The sequence below is a fragment of the Pristiophorus japonicus genome, chromosome 13 (assembly GCF_044704955.1).
Source record: "Pristiophorus japonicus isolate sPriJap1 chromosome 13, sPriJap1.hap1, whole genome shotgun sequence".
In the NCBI taxonomy this organism is placed as follows: Eukaryota; Metazoa; Chordata; class Chondrichthyes; family Pristiophoridae; genus Pristiophorus; species Pristiophorus japonicus.
The window spans coordinates 3990731-4013665 of record NC_091989.1 but is presented as its reverse complement, the minus strand read 5'-3'; the positions used below and the strand labels follow the sequence as shown (position 1 = coordinate 4013665).

Genomic DNA, 22935 nt, shown 5'->3' with positions numbered 1-22935 from the left:
TTCGAGGGACCGCCTGTGATGATGATGATGTATAATTTCCTCAACTCTGTCCCCTCCCCCAACCAGGAAAGTCACATTTGTGAAACATCTGTCTTGTTACATTTGTTAGGAATATTACAGGACTTTCCTGCGCAGTTTTAGTTGAATCTGCTGCAGCTTATCATTTTGTTATTTTAGTTAAAAAAAGACTTACATTTATACAGCGCCTTTCATAAAAACCAACATCCCAAAGCACTTTACAGCTAATGAAGAACTTCTTGGAGTGTAGTCACTGTTGTAATGTGGGAAACGCAGCAGCCAATTTGCGCACAGCAAGCTCCCACACACAGCAATGTGATTATAACCAGAAAATCTGTTTTAGTGATGTTGATTGAGGAATAAATATAAGCCCCAGGACACCGGGGAGAACTCCTCCTGCTCTTCTACGAAATAGTGCCATGGGATATTTTACGTCCACTCGAGAGAGCAGACGGGGCCTTGGTTTAACGTCTCATCTGAAAGACGACACCTCTGACAGTGCAGCACTCCCTCAGCACTGCCCCTCCGACAGTGCAGCGCTCCCTCAGCACTGCCCCTCCGACAGTGCAGCACTCCCTCAACACTGCCCCTCTGGCAGTGCAGCACTCCCTCAGTACTGCCCCTCCAACTTTGCAGCACTCCCTCAACACTGCCCCTCCGACAGTGCAGCACCCCCTCAGCACTGCCCCTCCGACAGTGCGGCGCTCCCTCAGTACTGCCCCTCCGACAGTGCGGCACTCCCTCAGTACTGCCCCTCCGACAGTGCAGTGCTCCCTCAGTACTGCCCCTCCGACAGTGCGGCGCTCCCTCAGTACTGCCCCTCCGACAGTGCGGCGCTCCCTCAGTACTGCCCCTCCAACAGTGCAGCACTCCCTCAGCACTGCCCCTCCGACAGTGCGGCGCTCCTTCAGTACTGCCCCTCCGACAGTGCGGCACTCCCTCAGTACTGCCCCTCCGACAGTGCAGCGCTCCCTCAACACTTCCCCTCCGACAGTGCGGCACTCCCTCAGTACTGCCCCTCCGACATGTGCAGCATTCTCTCAGTACTGCCACTCTGACAGTGCAGCACTCCCTCAGTACTGCACTGCAGTGTCAACCTAGATTTTTGTGCTCAAATCTTGGCTGACATTCCAGAATTCCATAGGCAGTTCTGTATAAATACTCCCTGATCCCTGTCTTGGTCAATATTTATCCCTCAACCAACATCATTAAAGAACAGATAATCTGGCCAGTAACACTGTAGGACCAATCTAAGGTGCTGTCCTGTGAGAAAGTACTGAATGCAGGCTACACACCATTTCCAAACAACAACAACTTGTATTTATGTAGCCCCTTTAACGTAGTAAAATCCCCCAAGGCGCTTCACAGGAGCGTTACCAGACGAAACTTTGACACTGAGCCACATAAAGAGATATTAGGACAGGTGACCAAAAGCTTGGTCAAAAAGGTAAGTCTTTAAGAATAAGGGGCCGCCCATTTAGAACTGAGATGAGGAGGAATTTTCTTCTCTCAGAGGGTTGTAAATCTGTGGAATTCTCTGCCCCAGAGAGCTGTGGAGGCTGGGTCATTGAATATATTTAAGGCGGAGATAGACAGATTTTTGAACAATAAGGGAGTGAAGGTTTATGGAGAGCGGGCGGGGAAGTGGAGCTGAGCCCATGATCAGATCAGCCATGATCTTATTGAATGGCGGAGCAGGCTCGAGGGGCCAGGTGACTTACCCCTGCTCCTATTTCTTATGTTCTTGAATAGAAGTGATGTGCTTGGGTTCGGAGCACCAGCGAAAATTCACACGCGATTGGACGCAGGGAAACGCGAGTTACAGATGGAGAATCATTACTGCTGCCTGCCTTTAGTAGCAAAGCCTTTAGTGTGATTATCAAGATCCAGGACGAGACCGTGGACAGCGTGGACCACTTTCCATACCTTGGGAGCCTTCTGTCAGCGAGGGCGGACATTGATGACGAAATCTAACACCGCCTCCAGTGTGCCAGTGCAGCTTTAAGCCGTTTGAGGAAAAGAGTGTTTGAAGACCAAGATCTCAATCCACCACCAAGCTCCTATATGCTTCAGAGAATGGACTATGTATAGCAGGCATCTCAAAGCACCGGAGAAGTACCACTACCGCTGCCTCTGCAAGATCCTGCAAATCCATTGGCAGGATAGGCGCACCAACATCAGCGTTCTCTCTCAGGCCAACATCCCCAGCATCGAGGCATTGACCACACTCGATCAGATCCAATGGACGGGCCACATGTCCGATACTAGACTCCTGAAACAAACACTCTGCTCCAAGCTACATCACGGCAAGCGATTTCCAGGTTGACAGAGAAAATGCTTCAAGGACGTCCTCAAAATCTCCTTGAAAAAATGTTACATCCTCATTGATTCTTGGGAAGCCCTGCCCCAAGACCAATTGGAGGAGAAGCATTCGAGAAGGCACTGAACACCTTAAGGGAGCACGCGGAAGCCAAGCGCAAGCAGCGGAAGGAGCGCACGACAACCCAAGCCCCTCACCCACCCGTTCCTCCAACCACCGTCTGCCCCACCTGTGACAGAGACTGTAGGTCCCGCGTAGGACTCATTAGGCACCTCAGAACCCATGATATTGTGGATGCAAGTCATCCTTGGCTCCGGGGGACTGCCTAAGAAGAAGACTGCTGCCTGCCTTTAGTAGCTGGCTGAGGAGCAGTGGTGGTGGGGGTCTGGGCTGGGAGGAAGCTTATTTCTCTCCTTGGACACAGGAAGTGTGGGGCCAGGAAAAACCCAAAGAGCTGAAGTCTGATAGAATAAAACATTACATGGTGAATTGTTGGCAAGCTAACTGGTATTTTATAGTTTTGCTTCCAAAGTTCTTTCTCAAAAATAAAATGCATTCCTCTTAACTCATTCACAGATTGTTTCATTCAATATTTAGCACAATATTTCCACTTTGTTCCGTTATTGCTGACTATAAATTATTGGATTATTCAAAAATATTAGTGCAGAACATCACTTTAATGGTCACGGCTGAACTGTATAGCTCCTAATGATTTATTCCTCAAGTGTGTAAGACCTAGAGTTAGGGTTAGGGTTAGGGATTAGATGTCCTGGGAAAGAATGGGTATGCAGGAAGACACACAACGAAAGACTTGCATTTCTATAGCACCTTTCACAGCCACCATCACAACCAGACATCCCAAAGTGTTTTACAGCCAATGAAGTACTTTTGAAATGTAGTCACTGTTGTAATGTGGGAAACGCAGCAGCCAATTTGCGCACAGCAAGCTCCCACAGACAGCAATGTGATAATGACCAGATAATCTGTTTTGTTTTAGTGATGTTGATTGAGGGATAAATATTGGCCCCAGGACACTGGGGATAACTCCCCTGTTCTTCTTCGAAATAGTGCCATGGGATCTTTTATGTCCACCTCGGTTTAACATCTCATCTGAAAAATGGCACTTTCGTAAGTGCAGCGCTCCTTCAGCACTGCATTGGGAGTGCCAGCCTCGACTTTTGTGCTCAAGTATCTGGACTGGGACTTGAATTCATAAACTTCTGACCCAAAGACAAGTGTGCTGCCCACTGAGTGACCCCGACCACAGGGTGACGATGAGCCTGGATTTTAAAGTGAAGCACATTTGGAATCTGTTCCATCTGATTGTGAGCACAGAGCACACATTTAAAAAAGGCACACACATAAGAACATAAGAACATAAGAATTAGGAACAGGAGTCGGCCATCTAGCCCCTCGAGCCTGCTCCGCCATTCAACAAGATCATGGCTGATCTGGCCGTGGACTCAGCTCCACTTACCCGCCCGCTCCCCATAACCCTTAATTCCCTTATTAGTTAAAAATCTATCTGTAACTTGAATACATTCAATGAGCTAGCCTCAACTGCTTCCCTGGGCAGACACACACACACACCAGTGTGAAATACACAGCACATACAGGCACTCTGTCCCAGAGCACACATACATTACCCAGCACACACATACACCCTACCCCACAACATACACACCCTACCCCACAACACACATACACACCCTACCCCACGCCACATACACTCTACCCCACAACATACACACTAACCCACAACATACACACCCTACCCAACACACACACCCTACCCCACAACATACATACCCTACCCCACAACACACACATACACCCTACCCCACAACACACACACCCTACCCCACAACACACACACACCCTACCCCACAACACACACACACTCTACCCCACAACAGAGACATACACTACCCCACAACGCACACATACACACCCTACCCCACAACACACACACACTCTACCCCACAACAGAGACATACACTACCCCACAACACACACACATACCCTACCCCACAACACACACACACCCTACCCAACACACACACCCTACCCCACAACATACATACCCTACCCCACAACACACACATACACCCTACCCCACAACACACACACACTACCCCACAACACACACATACACACCCTACCCCACAACACACACACACTACCCCACAACGCACACATACACACCCTACCCCACAACACACACACACTCTACCCCACAACAGAGACACACCCTACCCCACAACACACACACATACCCTACCCCACAACACACACATACACACCCTACCCCACAACACACACACACTCTACCCCACAACATACATACCCTACCCCACAACACACACACACACACTACCCCACAACACACACATACACACCCTACCCCACAACACACACACACTACCCCACAACACACACATACACACCCTACCCCACAACACACACACACTCTACCCCACAACAGAGACATACACTACCCCACAACGCACATGCACACAGTGGTGAATGCAGGATGATAGGCGCGCATGCCCGCTGCCGGGCACGAGCCTGGCGGGGGGGGGGGGGGGGGGGGTGAGGCGAGCGCGTGCCCTGCCAGCTGGTCCCCGGAGCGGGCACGCGCAGGCTGGGTGTAGCGGAGGAGGGAGAGGGAGGGAGCGGGGTTGGTCCAGTGAGTGAGTGAGTGAGGAGCGGAGCGGAGCATCAGGAGGGAGCCGGGGCTGCGATGGGACGCAGCGGCCAGCGGACACTGGTAGCGCCCGGAGCCGGCGCTGTGCTGGGGCTGATGTTGCGGGTTAGCGCTGCGCTCGCCGCTCTGCCCGCCTGCACCGAGGTAAGTCCCTGAGCATCGCCGGGCTGCGGGACCTGGCTTGCTCTGATGTTTCTGGATGTATTGTTTGCACAGAATTAATGCCCTTCCCTCCCTCTGCAGGCAGCAGCACCGTTCGCTGTTCCCATCTCTCGGTTTTATTGCATTTAACCACGAATGCCTGTTTAAATGCTTTTGTGCCACAGTGCCAGTGGCCTGCTGAGCCTGAGATGAAATCTGTTGTTTTTTTGCATTGTCCAGCTCACTGCCTGGCCATTCAAGCTGTCGGGTTTGGGGTAAACCTGTACATTTTCTGTCGTTGCCCCCTGAAGGATGAGTGAACGAGTTGTTGTTTCATGGCGAGAGGCAGTGCATGATTGCATTTGCTTTTTAAAAAAAAACATAATTACATTGGTCGCTGGAGATATGTCTTCCTCCTGCCCAATGCTCCCAGAATCTGTGGGTCACAAATAATCTGTGCGCCTGGCCAGGGATTGAGCTCTCTGCCGTCACTCCCAGCTCAGCCCTGCCTTTATTGTCCCAGCAGTTTTCCTGATAAACATTTTCGGTGCACACCAGTGAGCAGGCTAAGGCCACAAAGCAGAATTGCAGACTGGTCTGCGATGTGATCTATCTGTTAAATGACCATAAGTGGCCATGACGACATGGTTCAGTGTCAGTTTATGCCACAGATGACAGCACATGACAGTCTGCCTGTGACCCTATGGCTGTTCGAATGTTTTGTGCCTGTCTGTGTGTGTGTTTTAAAGGCATGCATGGATCTGTAAATAATTTGACACTGTTTGGATCTGTAAATAATTGAGGATCAATCTGGAAAGTGCGCAGGTTTTAAATGAGTTCACCTTCAGAAGCTACGACTGCACTGCATTTTGGTTTATCAGAGAAAGAAGGGACTGTGCTTGCAGCATTATGGGAGGAGCAGTTTTGAGAAGTTTTTCTGGAAGTTGAGTTTCTGTAGAAAGCAGGAACAACCTGCTCTGAGCATCCAGCTGTATCACTGCCATGATCTTATGCAGAACTCTGCTGTTATCCACTGCAAGGCAATTTTCCGATGAGCATTTATTTACTTTGCATTATCTAAAATGAAGCACATGCAATGGGAGATTGCACAGATGAATGCAACAATGACAGGACACTGTAACCCAGTGATAAGGCACTAGTTTAATGCAGACGGCTTTATCATGGGTACACTGCTCCTTTAAGTGAACACAAATGGTGGAATGACCGCCTCCTGTATAATGCATGTGTCAGCATTTGCACCTATTGATTAATAAGAGGGTTGGGAGGAGAAATACATCTGGCTCTGGACATAGGTGCACTCCTGCTCTCATTGTCTTGTGGGGAAGAAAAGAGTGTTGGTGTTTGATGTGTGGGACTGCACATCCATTTTGTCTGTGCTCCTTGCCCAGGATAGATTTCTGTGTGCTTAACTATGTGACTCAGTGAACACAGCAAAGAAAATCACGCTCATATTTGTTTAAACCATCAACCTAAAAATGAGCTAAGCTGCAGTCATTTTCTTTAATGGTTCAGCATTTAAAGAAAGGTCACAGTCAGGATTATTTGTGGGAGAGAATCAAAATTGTTGTATCATAAAACAACTTCAGTTTCAGAGGGGGAAAAAATGACAGTGGCCACTGCCTTAAAAATATTGTCAGATTGTGACATTGAGAAAGATGTGGTCTGTATTTGTAGGCATGATTTTTACTCGTTTTGAACTCGTCTCAGTCTCAGTTGATCTCAACATTCCGCTCCGCATTAGTGTCCTCACTCAGGATTTTAATTGAAGCAAACTTGATGTGATAAAAAGAACAGTGTCTTTGTGAAAAAATGAGATGTAAGGGCCTCATGGGCCGAATGTGTCATTTGGGTTAGAGTGTCGTGTGAAAGTGATATCACGTCTCATTGTGATTCGTCATGGCATCGTGTTTGTTTACAAAAACGGTCCTTTTTTTGTGATGACTGTCGCCATTACACGTCGAGTACTGGTGAATTACCCCCCTTGTCAAACCAACATTCATGTCCTCTTCTGTCTGTCAACGTACAGGGTTAATATACAAAACACTCTGTTCAGTGGAACCGACATTATCCACACTTCTATTATTCAGCAGAATTTTAAGAGGATAAAACCTTGTGTAAGACATGGCCTTATTGCAGACCAGCTTTTTCATTTGTGTTTCATCATTTTCTTTTGTTAGTGCGCTTAAGGTATTACTGTATGTTAGATATAAGACCAGCATTGAGGATTAATGTGTTGGGGAAGGGGATGGTTTGGTTAATTATGGTGAATAATGGAGATTCCACTGTACAGTTTGCTAAGTAATATTACAGTACTTGTTTACAGTTTAATCTTGCACAATATATCAAACAACAACATTTATTTATATAGCGCCTTTAACGTAGTGAAACGTCCCAAGACGCTTCACAGGAATATTATGAGATAAAAAATTTGACACCGAGCCACATAAATAGAAATTAGCGCAGGTGACCAAAAGCTTGGGGCCCAGGCAGCTCAAGGCATGGCCACCAATGGTTGAGCGATTATAGTCAGGGATACTCCAGAGGGTAGAATTAGAGGACACAAACCTGCCTCATATTGAAATGGTTTTATTCTACTTTTGCTTAGGCTTAATTTTTGGATTAGTAATGAATGCCCTGCACTGAGAATTTCCACAGCTGCCATATTGACCCCTGGAAACGCTTTCACTGCAGCATAGACAACATGTGATGCATTCCAAACTTTCCCCCCCTACTTTTAAAATTCTCATCCTTGTTTTCAAATCCCCCCATGGCCTCACCTCTCCCTATCTCTGTAATCTCCTCCGGCCCCACAACCCCCCCCCGCCCCCAAGATGTCTGCGCTCCTCTAATTCTGCCCTCTTGAGCATCCCTGACTTCAACCACTCCACCATTAGCTGCCTGGGCCCCAAGCTCTGGAACTCCCTCCCTAAACCTTTCTGCCTCTCTACCTCTCTTTCCTCCTTTAAGACGCTCCTTAAAACCTCCCTCTTTCACCTGCCCTAATTTCTCCTTATGTGGCTCGGTGTCACGCATTACAACCCTGCTGTGAAGCGCCTTGGGATGTTTAACTATGTTAAAGGCACTATATAAATGCAAGTTGTATAAGAAATAGGAGCAGGAGTCGGCCCCTCGAGCCTGCTCCGCCATTCAATAAGATCATGGCTGATCTGATCATGGACTCAGCTCCACTTCCCCGCCCGCTCCCCATAACCCTTTACTCCCTTATCGCTCAAAAATCTGTCTATCTCCACCTTAAATATATTCAATGACCCAGCCTCCACAGCTCTCTGGGGCAGGGAATTCCACAGATTTACAACCCTCTGAGAGAAGGAATTCCTCCTCATCTCAGTTTAAAATGGGCGGACCCTTATTTAAGACTATGTCCCCTAGTTTTAGTTTCCCCTATGAGTGGAAATATCCTCTCTGCATCCACCTTGTCGAGCCCCCTCATTATCGTATATGTTTCGATAAGATTACTCCTCATTCTTCTGAACTCCAATGAGTAGAGGCCCAACCTACTCAACCTATCCTCATAAGTCAACCCCCTCATCCCCGGGATCAACGTAGTGAACCTTTTCTGAACAGCCTCCAATGCAAGTATATCCTTCCTTAAATACAGAGCCCAAAACTGTACGCAGTACTCCAGGTGTGGCCTTACCAATACCCTGTACAGTTGTAGCAGGACTTCTCTGCTTTTATACTCCATCCCCCTTGCAATAAAGGCCAACATTCCATTTGCTTTACTGTTGTTGTTGTTTCATTTTCATCTTTCCAATCTTGTACCTTGTATTGTTTATGTCTCCTCCACCTCAGCCACCGTACTGCAGGGATGTGGGATGGGTCCACAGGTGCCAGCAGTGCTGCTGTGTGACTGTCGAAACAAGATTTAAACCAGCCTACAAGGTTGGAGCATTGCAGGGGTGAGGCTGCTGTGGCGAAAAGAGGGGCAATTATAAATTAGACTTTGAAAGCAAAAAACATTATTCAACAATAGTGAAGGTCTTCTTTTGGACACCAGTCTTTAAAATAATAGTTCTTTGGTAATTTTGGTAAAGTGAAGAAAAAAACCCTACAAACTTTTGCCTATTGGAAAAGAAAGACTTGCATTTATATAGCGCCTTTCATGACCACTGGTCGTCCCAAAGAACTTTACAGCCAATGAAGTACTTTCTGTAATGTGGGAAACGCGGCAGCCAATTTGTGCACAGCACGCTCCCACAAACAGCAATGTGATAATGACCAGATCAGCTATTTTTTAGTGATGTTGATTGAGGGATAAATATTGGCCCCAGGACACCGGGGATAACTCCCCTGCTCTTCTTTGAAATAGTGCCATGGGATCTTTTACACCCACCTGAGAGGGCAGACTGGATCTTGGTATAACGTCTCATCCGAAAGATGACACCTCCAACAGTGCGGCACTCCCTCAGCACTGTACTGGGAGTGTCAACCTAGATTTATATGCTCAAGTCTCTGGAGTGGGACTTGAACCCACAACCTCCGAGGCGAGAGTGAGTGCTGCCCACTGAGCCCCGGCTGATGCATTGAGTGGCAGTTTAGGGATGGGTGGAAATGAAATAAACCAACTTTGTTAATATCTCTGAAAGCATAAAAGGTGATGGCTTTAATCAATCAAAGGATTTGCAAGCAGATCAGTTCCTGGTTGCACACTGCCTATAAATAGAATTAGCCCTTTGCCACGAGATTCTGAAATATTGCACATTGCTTCTGCAGAAAGGGAGCAGTGCCTGCCATAATACTTCTTCATCTCCTGAGGATGTCATTGAGATCAAGCAGATTACTGGGCTGCTTTTTATTGGTGTGATTTTGTTGATGTGAATTGGGATTCTTGTGCTGCCTGTTGGGAGGCAGAAAGAATGTTTATAACAAATGCTGTCTGTCTCTTAGTAACAAACTTCCTCCACACCCTGATTGAAAATGTTTGCCTTCAAACAAGATGCAGTTTATGAAAAGCTCCCACTCAGCACGATTATTTGCACTGTTTGAACATTCCATCGCGATCAGTGTTTAACTGCAGTCAAAATAACTGAATCATGGAGATAGCCTTTATTGGAAATAATATTACATAAGAACATAAGAAATACGGCCCCTCGAACCTGCTCCGCCATTCAATAAGATCATGGCTGATCTGATCATGGACTCAGCTCCACTTCCCCGCCCGCTCCCCATAACCCCTTACCCCCTTATCATTTAAAAGAAACTGTCTATTTCTGTCTTAAATCCATTCAATGTCCCAGCTTCCACAGCTCTCTGAGGCAGAAAATTCCACAGATTTACAACCCTCTGAGAGAAGACATTTCTCCTCATCTCTGTTTTAAATGGGCGGCCCTTTATTCTAAGATCATGCCCTCTAGTTTTAGTCTCCCCCATCAGTGGAAACATCCTCTCTGCCTCCACCTTGTCAAGCCCCCTCATAATCTTATACATTTCGATAAAACCGCCTCTCATTCTTCTGAATTCCAATGAGTAGAGGCCCAACCTACTCAACCTTTCCTCATAAGTCAACCTCCTCATTCCCGGAATCAACCTAGTGAACCTTCTCTGAACTGCCTCCAAAGCAAGTCTATCCTTTCATAAATATGGAAACCAAAACTGCACGCAGTACTCCAGGTGTGGCCTCACCAATACCCTGTATAACTGTAGCAAGACTTCCCTGCTTTTATACTCCATCCCCTTTGCAATAAAGGCCAAGATACCATTGGCCTTCCTGATCACTTGCTGTACCTGCATACTATCCTTTTGTGTTTCATGTACAAGTACCCCCAGGTCCCGCTGTACTGCAGAACTTTGCAATCTTTCTTCATTTAAATAATAACCTGCTCTTTGATTTTTTTCTGCCAAAGTGCATGACCTCACACTTTCCGACATTATACTCCATCTGCCAAATTTTTGCCCACTCACTTAGCCTGTCTATGTCCTTCTACAGATTTTGTATGTTCTCCTCACACATTGCTTTTCCTCCCATCTTTGTATCGTCAGCAAACTTGGCTACGTTACACTCAGTCCCTTCTTCCAAGTCGTTAATATAGATTGTAAATAGTTGGGGCCCCAGCACTGATCCCTGTGGCACCCCACTAGTTACTGGTTGCCAACCAGAGAATGAACCATTTATCCCGACTTTCTGTTCTCTGTTAGTTAGCCAATCCTCTATCTGTGCTGATATATTACCCCCAACCCCGTGAACTTTTATCTTGTGCAGTATCTTACCATCACCGCAGAGTAATTTTTAAGAAAAAGAGTTCTGAACTGCCCTTCGCCTTGTTTTGATACTGCAGTAAGCAATATAACACTCCAATTAGGGGAATAGCAATTACGTTTAAATAATTATAAAACCCCATTATCCCCTGGAAATTTCCAGTGTGCTTAAAGCCTCGGGTTACTAAAATTCAAAAATCAGATGAGACATTAAACCGAGACCCCTTCTTCCCCTTCAGGTGGACGTAAAAGATCCCATGGCACTATTTTGAAGAAGAGCAGGGGAGTTATCCCCGGTGTCCTGGGGCCAATATTTATCCCTCAATCAACATCACTAAAACAGATTGTCTGGTCATTATCACATTGCTGTTTGTGGGAGCTTGCTGTGCGCAAATTGGCTGCTGTGTTTCCCACATTACAACAATGACTACACTTCAAAAAGTACTTCATTGGCTGTAAAGCGCTTTGGGACGTCCAGTGATCGTGAAAGACGCTATATAAATGCAAGTCCTTCCTTCCTTTCTTCCCTTCCTTCCTTCCTTCCTTCCTCCCCCTTCCCCCCTCTATCTCTTTCTCACTCTCTCTTTCTCTCTTTCTCACTCTCTTTCACTCTCTCTTTCTCTCTCTCTTGCTTTCTCTTTCTCTCTCTCTCTCTCTCTCTTTCTCTCTCTCTCGTTCTCTCTTTCTTTCTCTCTCTCTCTCTTATTCTCTCTCTCGTTCTCTCTCTCTCATTCTCTCTCTCTTGTTCTCTCATTCTCTCTCTCTCTCGTTCTCTCTCTCTTTTTCTCTCTCTCTCTCTTGTTCTCTCTCTCTCTTTCTCTTTCTCTCTCTCTCTTTCTCTCTCTCTCTTTCTCTCTCTCTCTTTCTCTCTCTCTCTCTCTCTCGTTCTCTCGTTCTCTCGTTCTCTCTCGTTCTCTCTCTCTCTCTTGTTCTCTCTCTTTCTCTCTCTTTCTCTTTCTTTCTCTTTCTTTCTTTCTCTCTCTTTCTTTCTCTCTCTTTCTCTCTCTCTCTTTCTCTCTCCTTTCTCTCTCCTTTCTCTCTCCTTTCTCTCTCTCTTTCTCTCTCTCTCTCTTTCTCTCTCTCTCTCTTTCTCTCTCTCTCTCTTTCTTTCTCTCTCTCTCTCTTTCTCTCTCTCTTTCTCTCTCCATCTCTCTCGCTCTCTCTTTCTTTCGCTCTCTCTTTCTCACTCTCTCTTTCAGTTTGTTTCCAAGTGAAGATTTTGGCAAGTTAACAAATATCCTTCTAGCATCGCTGGGGTGAGAATATACCACCTGGATGTATGTGTTCTGTGTCTGAAGATTTCGCTGGAACTTTCTCACACTTCGAACATGTTTACACCATGTGGGAAAGCTCACCTGGCTCCAGAAACACATGAATTGGTTCGCTGCTGATACGCTTGTCTTCAGCCACAAGATTATCCAGCCAGTTAATCAAAAATGGCAATTAAATCAACAAATGAATAGATATGGGACTTTCTAACCTTGAAGTAATATTGCTCTGTTGCCAGAAGCGTCTGCTTCAGTACAAATACTAAAATGCATTTCAACAGATTATTACAGCAGAATTCTGTTCAATTCATATTGATTTTCTATTTAGGTCTACCCACATCAGCTTGGCTGTACTCCCATTGGTGCTGCATTCAGAGGAATAAATGAGACTTGCCTCTGATAAGATAGTACACAAGATTTTTAGGAGTTAAATAGTAAAGCATGTGTATCCTCTCTGACCTCAAGAGAAAAGAGCCCCAACCTGTTCAGCCTTTCCTGATCGCGAAAACCTCTCCGCTCTGATATCATTCTATCAAACCTGTTTGCACCTTCTCCAGTGCCTTTATATCCTCTTTATAATATGGCCAGAACTGTGCACAGTGCTCCAAGTGTGGTCTAACCAAGGTTCCATGCAACTTTAACATAACTTCTCTGCTTTTCAGTTCTATCCCTCTAATCTGCAAGCTTAGTAATGTCTTCCTGTATTTTGTTGAAGTCCTCCTCTGTATTAACTACAACTGCTCCCCCACCCCCCCCCAACTTGTACTGCTGGTTCCTGAGTCCAAATCGTTTATGTAAACAGTAAACAACAGTGGCCCCAGCACCGATCCTGGGGATCAACGTTTCCCACCTTTTGCCAAGCTGAGTAACTATCTTTAACCCTTACTTTCTGCTTTCTGTTTTGTAGCCAACTTGCTCTCCATTCTGCTACTTGTCTCCTGTGTTCTAACATTAGTCACGAGCCTACTATGTGGTATCTTATCGAAGGCTTTTTGGAAATGCAAATATATTACATCTGCTCCATTACTCTTATCTGCCCTTTATGTTACTTCATCAAAGAATTCAATAAGCTTGGTCAAGCATGACCTTTTTTGAAATCTGTGCTGACGACTCTATTATTTTCAGTTTCTAGATGTTTTTCTGTTTACATCTTTGAGTAAAGATTCCATTACCTTTCCTACCATGAACTCATTGAATGGTGGTGCAGGCTAGAAGGGCTGAATGGCCTACTCCTGCACCTATTTTCTATGTTTCTATGTTTCTACCACAGGCATTAAGCTAATTAGTCTAACGTTCCCTGGACATGTGCTATCTCCCTTTTTTATATTTAGGAATCAAATTAGCTGACCTCCAGTCTTCTGACACTATTCCTTTTTCGAATGACTTTTTATATGTATCTGTAATCGTGTCTCTGTTATCTCTTCCATAACTTCTTTTAATATGTACGGGTGCAATCCATCTAGACCAGGGGTTTTATCCTCTCTAAGTTTGATTAGTATATCAATTATCTCCCCATTTCCATCTTTATTGTCTATATCTTTTTTGATCTCTTCGAATGTCATGCCCACCATGTTTGTCTCTCTGGTAAATAGCGAGGCAAAGTAATTATTTAATATTTCTGCCATTTTGCTGTCATTACCTGTGAGTTTATCGTGTATGGTGGCCCGATCTCTACCCTGAATTTCTTTTGTTATGTTTGTGTCTGCAGAATAGTTGACTCTTTCTTTTTGTATTCCTTGAAATTTAATTTAGTATTTTCTCTTTGCCTTCTTAATTGTTTTTTTAAACTTATTTACTAACGTCTTTGTATTCTCTCTTGTCATCCACTCCTTTGTTGTCTCTGTACTTAGCGTATGCCTTTTTCTTTAGTTTCTATTTTGCCCTTTATTCATGACAGCTGTGGCTCAATGGGCAGCACTCTCGCCTCTGAGTCAGAAGGTTGTGGGTTTAAGTCCCACTCCAGGGACTTGCGCACAAAAATCTAGGCTGACACTCCAGTGCAGTGCTGAGGGAGCGCCGCACTGTTGGAGGGGCAGTACTGAGGGAGTGCAGCACTGTCGGAGGGGCAGTACTGAGGGAGTGCCACACTGTAGGAGGGGCAGTACTGAGGGAATGCAGCACTGTCAGAGGGGCAGTACTGAGGGAATGCAGCACTGTTGGAGGGGCAGTACTGAGGGAGTCAGTACTGAGGGAGTGCAGCACTGTCAGAGGGGCAGTACTGAGGAAGTGATGCACTGTCGGAGGGGCAGTACTGAGGGAGTGCTGCACTGTCGGAGGGGCAGTACTGAGGGAGTACAGCACTGTTGGTGTGGCAGTGCAGCACTGTCAGATGGGACATTAACCCGAGGCCCCGTCTGCTCTCAGGTGGAAGTAAAAGATCCCATGGCACTATTTCGAAGAAGAGCAGGGAAGTTATCCCCAGTGTCCTGGGCCAATATTTATTCCTCAATCAACATAACAAAAAAACAGATGATCCGGTCATTATCACATTGCTGTGTGTGGGAGCTTGCTGTGCACAAATTGGCTGCTGCGTTTCTCACATTACAACAGTGACTACACTCCAAAAGTAATTCATTGGTTGTAAAGCGCTTTGGGACGTCTGGTGGTTGTGAAAGGCGCTATATAAATTCATGTCTTTCTTTCATCCATGGTGGGTCATTAATGGCTAGTTTGTTCTTGCTCTTTACTGGACTATATTTCTCCGGGGCCCTTTTGATCACCATTTGAATATTTCCCACTGCTGTTCTATTTCACTGTTTGTCAGTATGTTTTTCCAGTTTAATTTCCCCAGTTCCATTCTCATCCCCTTAAAATCAGCTTTTTCCAGTTTATTATTTTTGGCTTTGTCTTGTGTCCTTCTCAATCCCCTCCACTTATTTCTCCTCTGTTCTGGTGGATTTCCCAATACTCGATCCAGCAGTACTCTCCCTCATGTTGGTCTTTTTACATCCTGGGTACGAAAGGAGTCCTGCACACGGTGTAAAATCTCCTTCTTGCTACCCCTTTCGCTGCCTCTTCTGTCCAGTTTATTTGGGAGTTGTTGAAACCTCCCATGACTATTATTCTGTCCTTCACTCATTTCACACATTTGTTTATATATTTCTTCCTCCACCTCCTTTCCGCTATTAGGTGCCGGTGGGGATGTTGCACTTTATCAGGGAGGCTTTGAGGGTGTCCTTGAAACGTTTCCTCTGCCCACCTAGAGCTCGTTTGTCGTGTAGGAGTTCCGAGTAAAGCGCTTGTTTTGGGAGTCTTGTGTCAGGCATGCGAACAATGTGACTCGCCCAGCGGAGCTGGTCGAGTGTGGTCAGTGCTTCGATGCTGAGGACGTTGGCCTGATCGAGAACACTGATGTTGGTGTGTCTGTCCTCCCAGGGGATTTGCAGGATCTTGCACAGACCTGGCCAAAGACCGCCCTAAGTGGAGGAAGAGCATCCGGGAGGGCGCTGAGCACCTCGAGTCTCATTGCCGAGAGCATGCAGAAACCAAGCGCAGGCAGCGGAAGGAGCGTGCGGCAAACCAGACTCCCCATGTTTGACAAATTTGTTGGAGTTCTTTGAGGATGTAATGAGCAGGTTGGATAAGGGGGAACCAGTGGATGTGGTGTATTTGGAAGGCATTCAATAAGGTGCCACACAAAAGGTTACTGCACAAGATAAAAGCTCACGGGGTTGGGGGTAATACATTAGCATGGATAGAGGATTGGCTAACTAACAGAAAACAGAGAGTCGGGATAAATGGGTAATATTCCGGTTGGCAAACAGCAACTAATGGGGTGCTGCAGGGATCAGTGCTGGGTCCTCAACTATTTATAATCTATATCAATAGCAACATAGAAACATAGAAATTTACAGCGCAGAAGGAGGCCAGTTCAGCCCATTGTTTCCACGCCGACCGACAAAGAGCCGCACGGCCCTCGGTCAGCAGCCCTAAAGGTTACATATAAACCTATGAACAATGACGGAAAGGCAAAGTGCACCCAGCCCAACCAGTCCACCCCACACAACTGCGATACCTCTTATACTGAAACATTTTACACTCCAACCCTACCGGAACCATGTGATCCCCTGGGAAAGGGAAAAACCAGATAAAAACCCAGGCCAATTTAGGGAGAAAAAAATCTGGGAAAATTCAACTCCGACCCATCCAGGCGATCGAAACTAGTCCAGGAGATCACCCTGGCCGTATTCGATTCCCTGCAGTACTTACCATTATATCTGCACCGTCCAACAAAAGGTCATCCAGTCTAATCCCAATTACCAGCTCTAGGTCCGTAACCCTGCAGGTTACTGAACTTTAAGTGCCCATCCAAGCATCTCTTAAATGTGGTGAGGGTTTCTGCATCCACCACTCTTCCAGGCAGCGAGTTCCAGATCCCCACAACCCTCTGCGTAAAGAAGCATCCCTCAAATCCCCTCTAAACCTTCCACCAACCATCTTAAACTATGCCCCCTCGTAATAGACCCCTCTACCCATGAAAATAGGCCCTTACTATCCACTATGTCCAGGCCCCTCAATATTTTGTACACCTCAATGAGGTCTCCCCTCAGATTCCTCTGTTCCAATGAGAACAAACCCAACCTATCCAATCTGTCCTCATAGCTAAGATTCTCCATTCCAGGCAGCATCCTCATAAATCCCCTCTGCACCCTCTCTAGTGCAATCACGTACTTCCTATAATACGGGAACCAGAACTGCACGCCGTACTCCAGCTGTGGCCTAACCAAAGTATTATACAATTTAAGCATAACCTCCCTGCTCTTGTATTCTATGCCTCGGCCAATAAAGGCAAGCATTCCCTATGCCTTCTTAACCACCTTATCCACCTGGCCTGCTACTTTCAGGGATCTGTGGACAAGCACTCCAAGGTCCCTTTGTTCATCTACACTATTAAGTGGCCTACCGCTTAATGTGTATACCCTTTCCTTATTAGCCCTCCCAAAGTGCATCACCTCACATTTCTCTGAATTAAGTTCCATTTGCCACTGCTCTGCCCACCTGACCAGTAGATTGATATCCTCCTGCAGCCCTTGACTTTCCTCTTCATTATCAACCACACAGCCAATTTTAGTGTCATCTTCAAACTTCTTAATCATGATTTGGATGAAGGGACCGAGTGTAATGTAGAAAAGTTTGCTGATGATACAAAGATGGGTGGGAAAGCAAATTGTGAGGATACAAACAAATCTGCAAAGGAATATAGACAGTCTAAGTGAATGGGCAAAAATTTGGCAGATGGCAAATGTGAGGTTATCCACTTTGGCAGAGAAAATAGAAAAGCAATTTATAATTTAAATGGAGAAAAATTGCAAAGTGCTGCAGTACAGAGGGACTTGGGGGTCCTTGTGCATGAAACACAAAACGTTAGTATGCAGGTACAGCAAGTAATCAGGAAGGCAAATGGAATGTTGGCCTTTATTGCAAGGGGGATAGAGTATAAAAGCAGAGAAGTCCTGCTACAACTGTACAGGGTATTGGTGAGGCCACACCTGGAGTACTGCGTACAGTTTTGGTCTCTGTATTTAAGAAAGGATATATTTGTATTGGAGGCTGTTCAGAGAAGGTTCACTTGGTTGATTCCGGGGATGCGGGGGTTGACTTATGAGGAAAGGTTGAGTAGGTTGGGCCTTTGCTCCTTTTGAAATTCAATTGATATGTAAATTGCACAACTTCATCTGAAATCACAAATTGTGAAACCTGTAATGTTTTCTTTATAACGTATTCCAACCAAGGGTTCACGAGCAGGTGACTGTTTACGTCAAAGGAAGCTGGTTGCCTGTGTTCTTGAGAAACCAGCGGTGTTAATGAGATGAATTAGTGTGAATACCAAGCGCTGTGTTTTTCAGGTGTGAGTAGAATGGAGTGTTATATTGATATCTGCCGTTCGCCCTCAGTTGCACTTTAGATGCCGGGACCATTGGAGGGAGCAGCGCGCGGCGGTATACCACTGCAGGGAGCAGCGTGTGGCGGTATACCACTGCAGGGAGCAGCGTGCGGTATACCACTGCAGGGAGCAGCGTGCGGCAGTATACCACTGCAGGGAGCAGCGTGCGGCGGTATACCACTGCAGGGAGCAGCGCGCGGCGGTATACCACTGCAGGGAGCAGCGTGCGGCGGTATACCACTGCAGGGAGCAGCGTGCGGCGGTATACCACTGCAGGGAGCAGCGTGCGGCGGTATACCACTGCAGGGAGCAGCGTGCGGCGGTATACCACTGCAGGGAGCAGCGCGCGGCGGTATACCACTGCAGGGAGCAGCGCGCGGCGGTATACCACTGCAGGGAGCAGCGCGCGGCGGTATACCACTGCAGGGAGCAGCGTGCGGTATACCACTGCAGGGAGCAGCGTGCGGCGGTATACCACTGCAGGGAGCAGCGTGCGGCGGTATACCACTGCAGGGAGCAGCGTGCGGCGGTATACCACTGCAGGGAGCAGCGTGCGGCGGTATACCACTGCAGGGAGCAGCGTGCGGCGGTATACCACTGCAGGGAGCAGCGTGCGGCGGTATACCACTGCAGGGAGCAGCGTGCGGCGGTATACCACTGCAGGGAGCAGCGCGTGGCGGTATACCACTGCAGGGAGCAGCGCGTGGCGGTATACCACTGCAGGGAGCAGCGTGCGGCGGTATACCACTGCAGGGAGCAGCGTGCGGCGGTATACCACTGCAGGGAGCAGCGTGCGGCAGTATACCACTGCAGGGAGCAGCGTGCGGCAGTATACCACTGCAGGGAGCAGCGTGCAGCGGTATACCACTGCAGGGAGCAGGGCGTGCTGCTGCAGGAGGGCGATGGCTGTGAAGCCAGGTCACTGATTGCAGTGCGGGCAGGCACAGCAGGAGGGGCGAAGGAGCGGCGAGTGTCCGTAGAGGGAAGTGACCGGGGCCCAGGAGAGGCGAGGGCCCAGGGGCAGTACAGACCAGCCCACACTGCGATATGTGTGCGCACTGGGTCCGTGCAGCAGAGCAGGTCTCCAGTCGTCCCGGTTAACCCTTGCCACTGGACCAAGACCTCGCTCTGTCAAGCCCGTGTGGTGGCTGGTGTGCAACGGTCACCCCACATTAAACAAATCCACCCACAGGCATCTTCCACCCTTCAGGATGTAGTTCGGGATCCGGAATATTAGGTCCTTCATTGAAACACCTGTGAACTCATCCCTTTTTGGCGTGGAAGCAAGTCATCCTCGATACGAGGGACTGCCTATGAGATATGAGATCTGCTGTTCAGTACAGCATCAGTATTTTTTGTTTATATGAATTTCATCACAATTTAACATCAGATTCAAGACTGCGTTTGTTGAATGCGTTCAATTGACTAATTGTGGTTGTTTTCCCTAAAGCTACAAATGGGTCTATTTGTTTTTTGTTCTCACACTGAGCCCCGTTCACCCATCGCCCCCTGTGCCTGCTGACCCATCACCCCCTGTGCCCACGCACCCATCCGCCCCCTGTGCCCACTCACCCATCGCCCCCTGTGCCCACTCACCCATCGCCCCCTGTGCCCACTCACCCATCGCCCCCTGTGCCCACTCACCCATCCGCCCCCTGTGCCCGCTGACCCATCACCCCCTGTACCCGCTGACCAATCACCCCTCCCCCCCCCCCGCGCTTGCTGACCCATCTCCCTCTGTGCTCGTTGAGCTACCATCCCAGTGCTCACTGACCGTGTCCTAACTCGCATCAAATCCCGCTGACCCATCACCCTGTGCTAACTGCCTGTGTCCTAACTTGCGCCAAGTCCCGCTCACCCATCACATTGTGCTCGCTGACCTACATTGGTTCCCGGTTAAGTAAAACCTCGATTTCAACATTCTCATCCTGGTTTTCAAATCCCTCCATGGTCCTCACCCCTCCCTATCTCTGTAATCTCCTCCAGCCCCACAATCCCAAGATCTCTGTGCTCCTCTAATTCTGCCCTCCTGAGCATCCCTGATTATAATCTCTCCACCATCGGTGGCCGTGCCTTCAGTTGCCTGGGCCCCAAGCTCTGGAACTCCCTCCCTAAACCTCTCCCCCTCTTTTTCCTCCTTTAAGACGCTCCTTAAAACCTACCTCTTTGACCAAGCTTTTGATCAGGTGCCCTAATTTCTCCTTATGTGTCTTGGTGTCAATTTTTTTGTTCTTATAATACTCCTGTGAAGCGCCGTGGGACATTTCACTATGTTAAAGGTGCTATATAATTACAAGTTGTTGTTTGACTGTGTCTTTTAACACTCAACTGGCTACCTTCTCGAAAGAAATTAAGTGGTTAAGAGCTGGGTCTACCTGCAAGTTTAATGCGGTGTGTAGTATTAGGCGACAGCTAACCAAGTAACACAGATAATTGTTAATCTCCAAGTCCGTGCCCACTGCAGGGGAAGAAAGTGAGAAGATGTAGCGTTCAGAGGGTAAACATGTGGTTAGTTTAGGGAACGGTGGGTGGGCTGTTGAACGATAAAACTCTGCAACAAGATCCAAAACCCCCATCACCAAAGTAACCCTCACTGATTTCCGTGATCCCTTGGCTCTAAAGAAACGGATTATTTACCCGCAGAATCGGATGTTTCTTTTTGAAGGAAGTGTTGAATGTGGTCACTGAATTCACCAGGTCATAAAGCGATAGCCGTTAATTTGTGGGTGGATTGTGATTTAAATCTTAGTGAGATACTGCTAGAGCCTTCACGATTGCACAAAGAAAAATCATCCCTGTATCTAAACATTATGGGCTGGATTTTCGGTATGTTGCCCCCTCTGTTTGCGCCCCGGGGGGGGGGGGGGGTAATGGCGGCGGGAAGCATTTCCGGGCTGGAAGTTTCCAGCGCCCCACCGGGACATTCGGTGCCGGGTTTTGCCGGGGGGACGCGGAGCATTACCGCCCGGGAGAGGCGAGTCGGTGTGCAACACCCCTGGTTGCGACACCCTTTTGAAATTTGCCCCGCAGCGCCCCGCAGCGCCCCCTAGTGGGACCGCCTGGGAAAGCTGGCGGTCCGAGCTGTAGCGGTCCCAGTGAGGGTAAGGAATGTCGACCTGAGGTAAGTGTGACAGTTTCTTTATTTTTCTATTTTTGCGATTTATGTTGATATGGCATCAGTAAGGAATTTTAGCTGTTTTCTTTGCTGATTATTTTTCCCCACAGGGAAGCCTCTCTCAGAGTGCTCCGAGGTGGGTTCTTTAGCTCAGGATTTTCCCTTGCTCAGCCGGCCTAGTGCCCTGAGGCAGGTGTGGAACGCCTCCCTTCGCGCCCTGCCCCACTCTCAGGGCCCAGCGGGTGAAATGGTTTGAGTCTCCAGGAGTCGCAAACCATTTCCCGGTGCGAACTTTACCGCCCCGCCTGGATTAACGCTGCTATAGAGGCCCGACCAAATTTCCACCCTTATGGCCTTAATTTTTTTTAAATCAGAATCATTTTAAAACATTTTTTAGAATCCTATTTTTTTTTCAGAATGAATACAACATTTAAAATTCTGATGGGACTGGACAGGTTAGATGCAGGAAGAATGTTCCCGATGTTGGGGAAGTCCAGAACCAGGGGTCACAGTCTAAGGATAAGGGGCAAGCCATTTAGGACCGAGATGAGGAGAAACTTCTTCACTCAGAGAGTTGTTAACCTGTGGAATTCCCCACCGCAGAGAGTTGTTGAGGCCAATTCTTTAGATATATTCAAGAGGGAGTTGGATATGGCCCTTATGGCTAAAAGGATCAAGGGGTATGGAGAGAAAGCAGGAAAGGGGTACTGAGGTGAATGATCAGCCATGATCATATTGAATGGCGGTGCAGGCTCGAAGGGCCGAATGGCCTACTCCTGCACCTATTTTCTATGTTTCTATGTTTCTAACTCAAATCATACAATGGCCCAGAATCTGCTGATAAAATATCGATGTGTGAACGACTCGCATTGTTACTAATGCATAGTTCCTCCAGTGACTTGTGGCGAGGGACAGATATCTGAGCTGCCAATCACCACAAATTGCTGATTTACGCCGCTCCGCCGCGAGCTTCACATAAATGGTAGCTCGCCCTGAATCTCCCCGTCATGTTCATGAAGTTGCTGTGTTTAAGTTTGCACATCAAGTACCCGTTAATCTCGTCACAGAAAGTTAAGCCTGGTAATTAACAGAACAAGCACCTTTGTAACGATGTTAACGACAGCCCATCAACCTCTCTTGCACAAAAAGTGAATTGTTTATCGTGTGGAGTCTCATTCCTTTAGGTTTTGAACTTTTCGGGAGATTTTATAAATGTAACATTATATATTTTTTTCTTTTCTGTCT

The 22935-nt window shown here is 47.3% G+C and overlaps 1 protein-coding gene across 1 annotated transcript in view; it reads left to right on the top strand.

Annotated features, from left to right (window-relative positions):
- The first annotated feature begins 5045 nt into the window (after positions 1-5045).
- Positions 5046-22935, top strand: part of elapor2b (endosome-lysosome associated apoptosis and autophagy regulator family member 2b) — a 119962-nt gene continuing 102072 nt past the window's right edge. Inside the window, exon 1 of the mRNA XM_070897061.1 lies at positions 5046-5189. Coding sequence (XP_070753162.1) covers positions 5082-5189 — 108 coding nt within the window. The 5' untranslated portion in view covers positions 5046-5081. The remainder of the gene's footprint in view (positions 5190-22935) is intronic.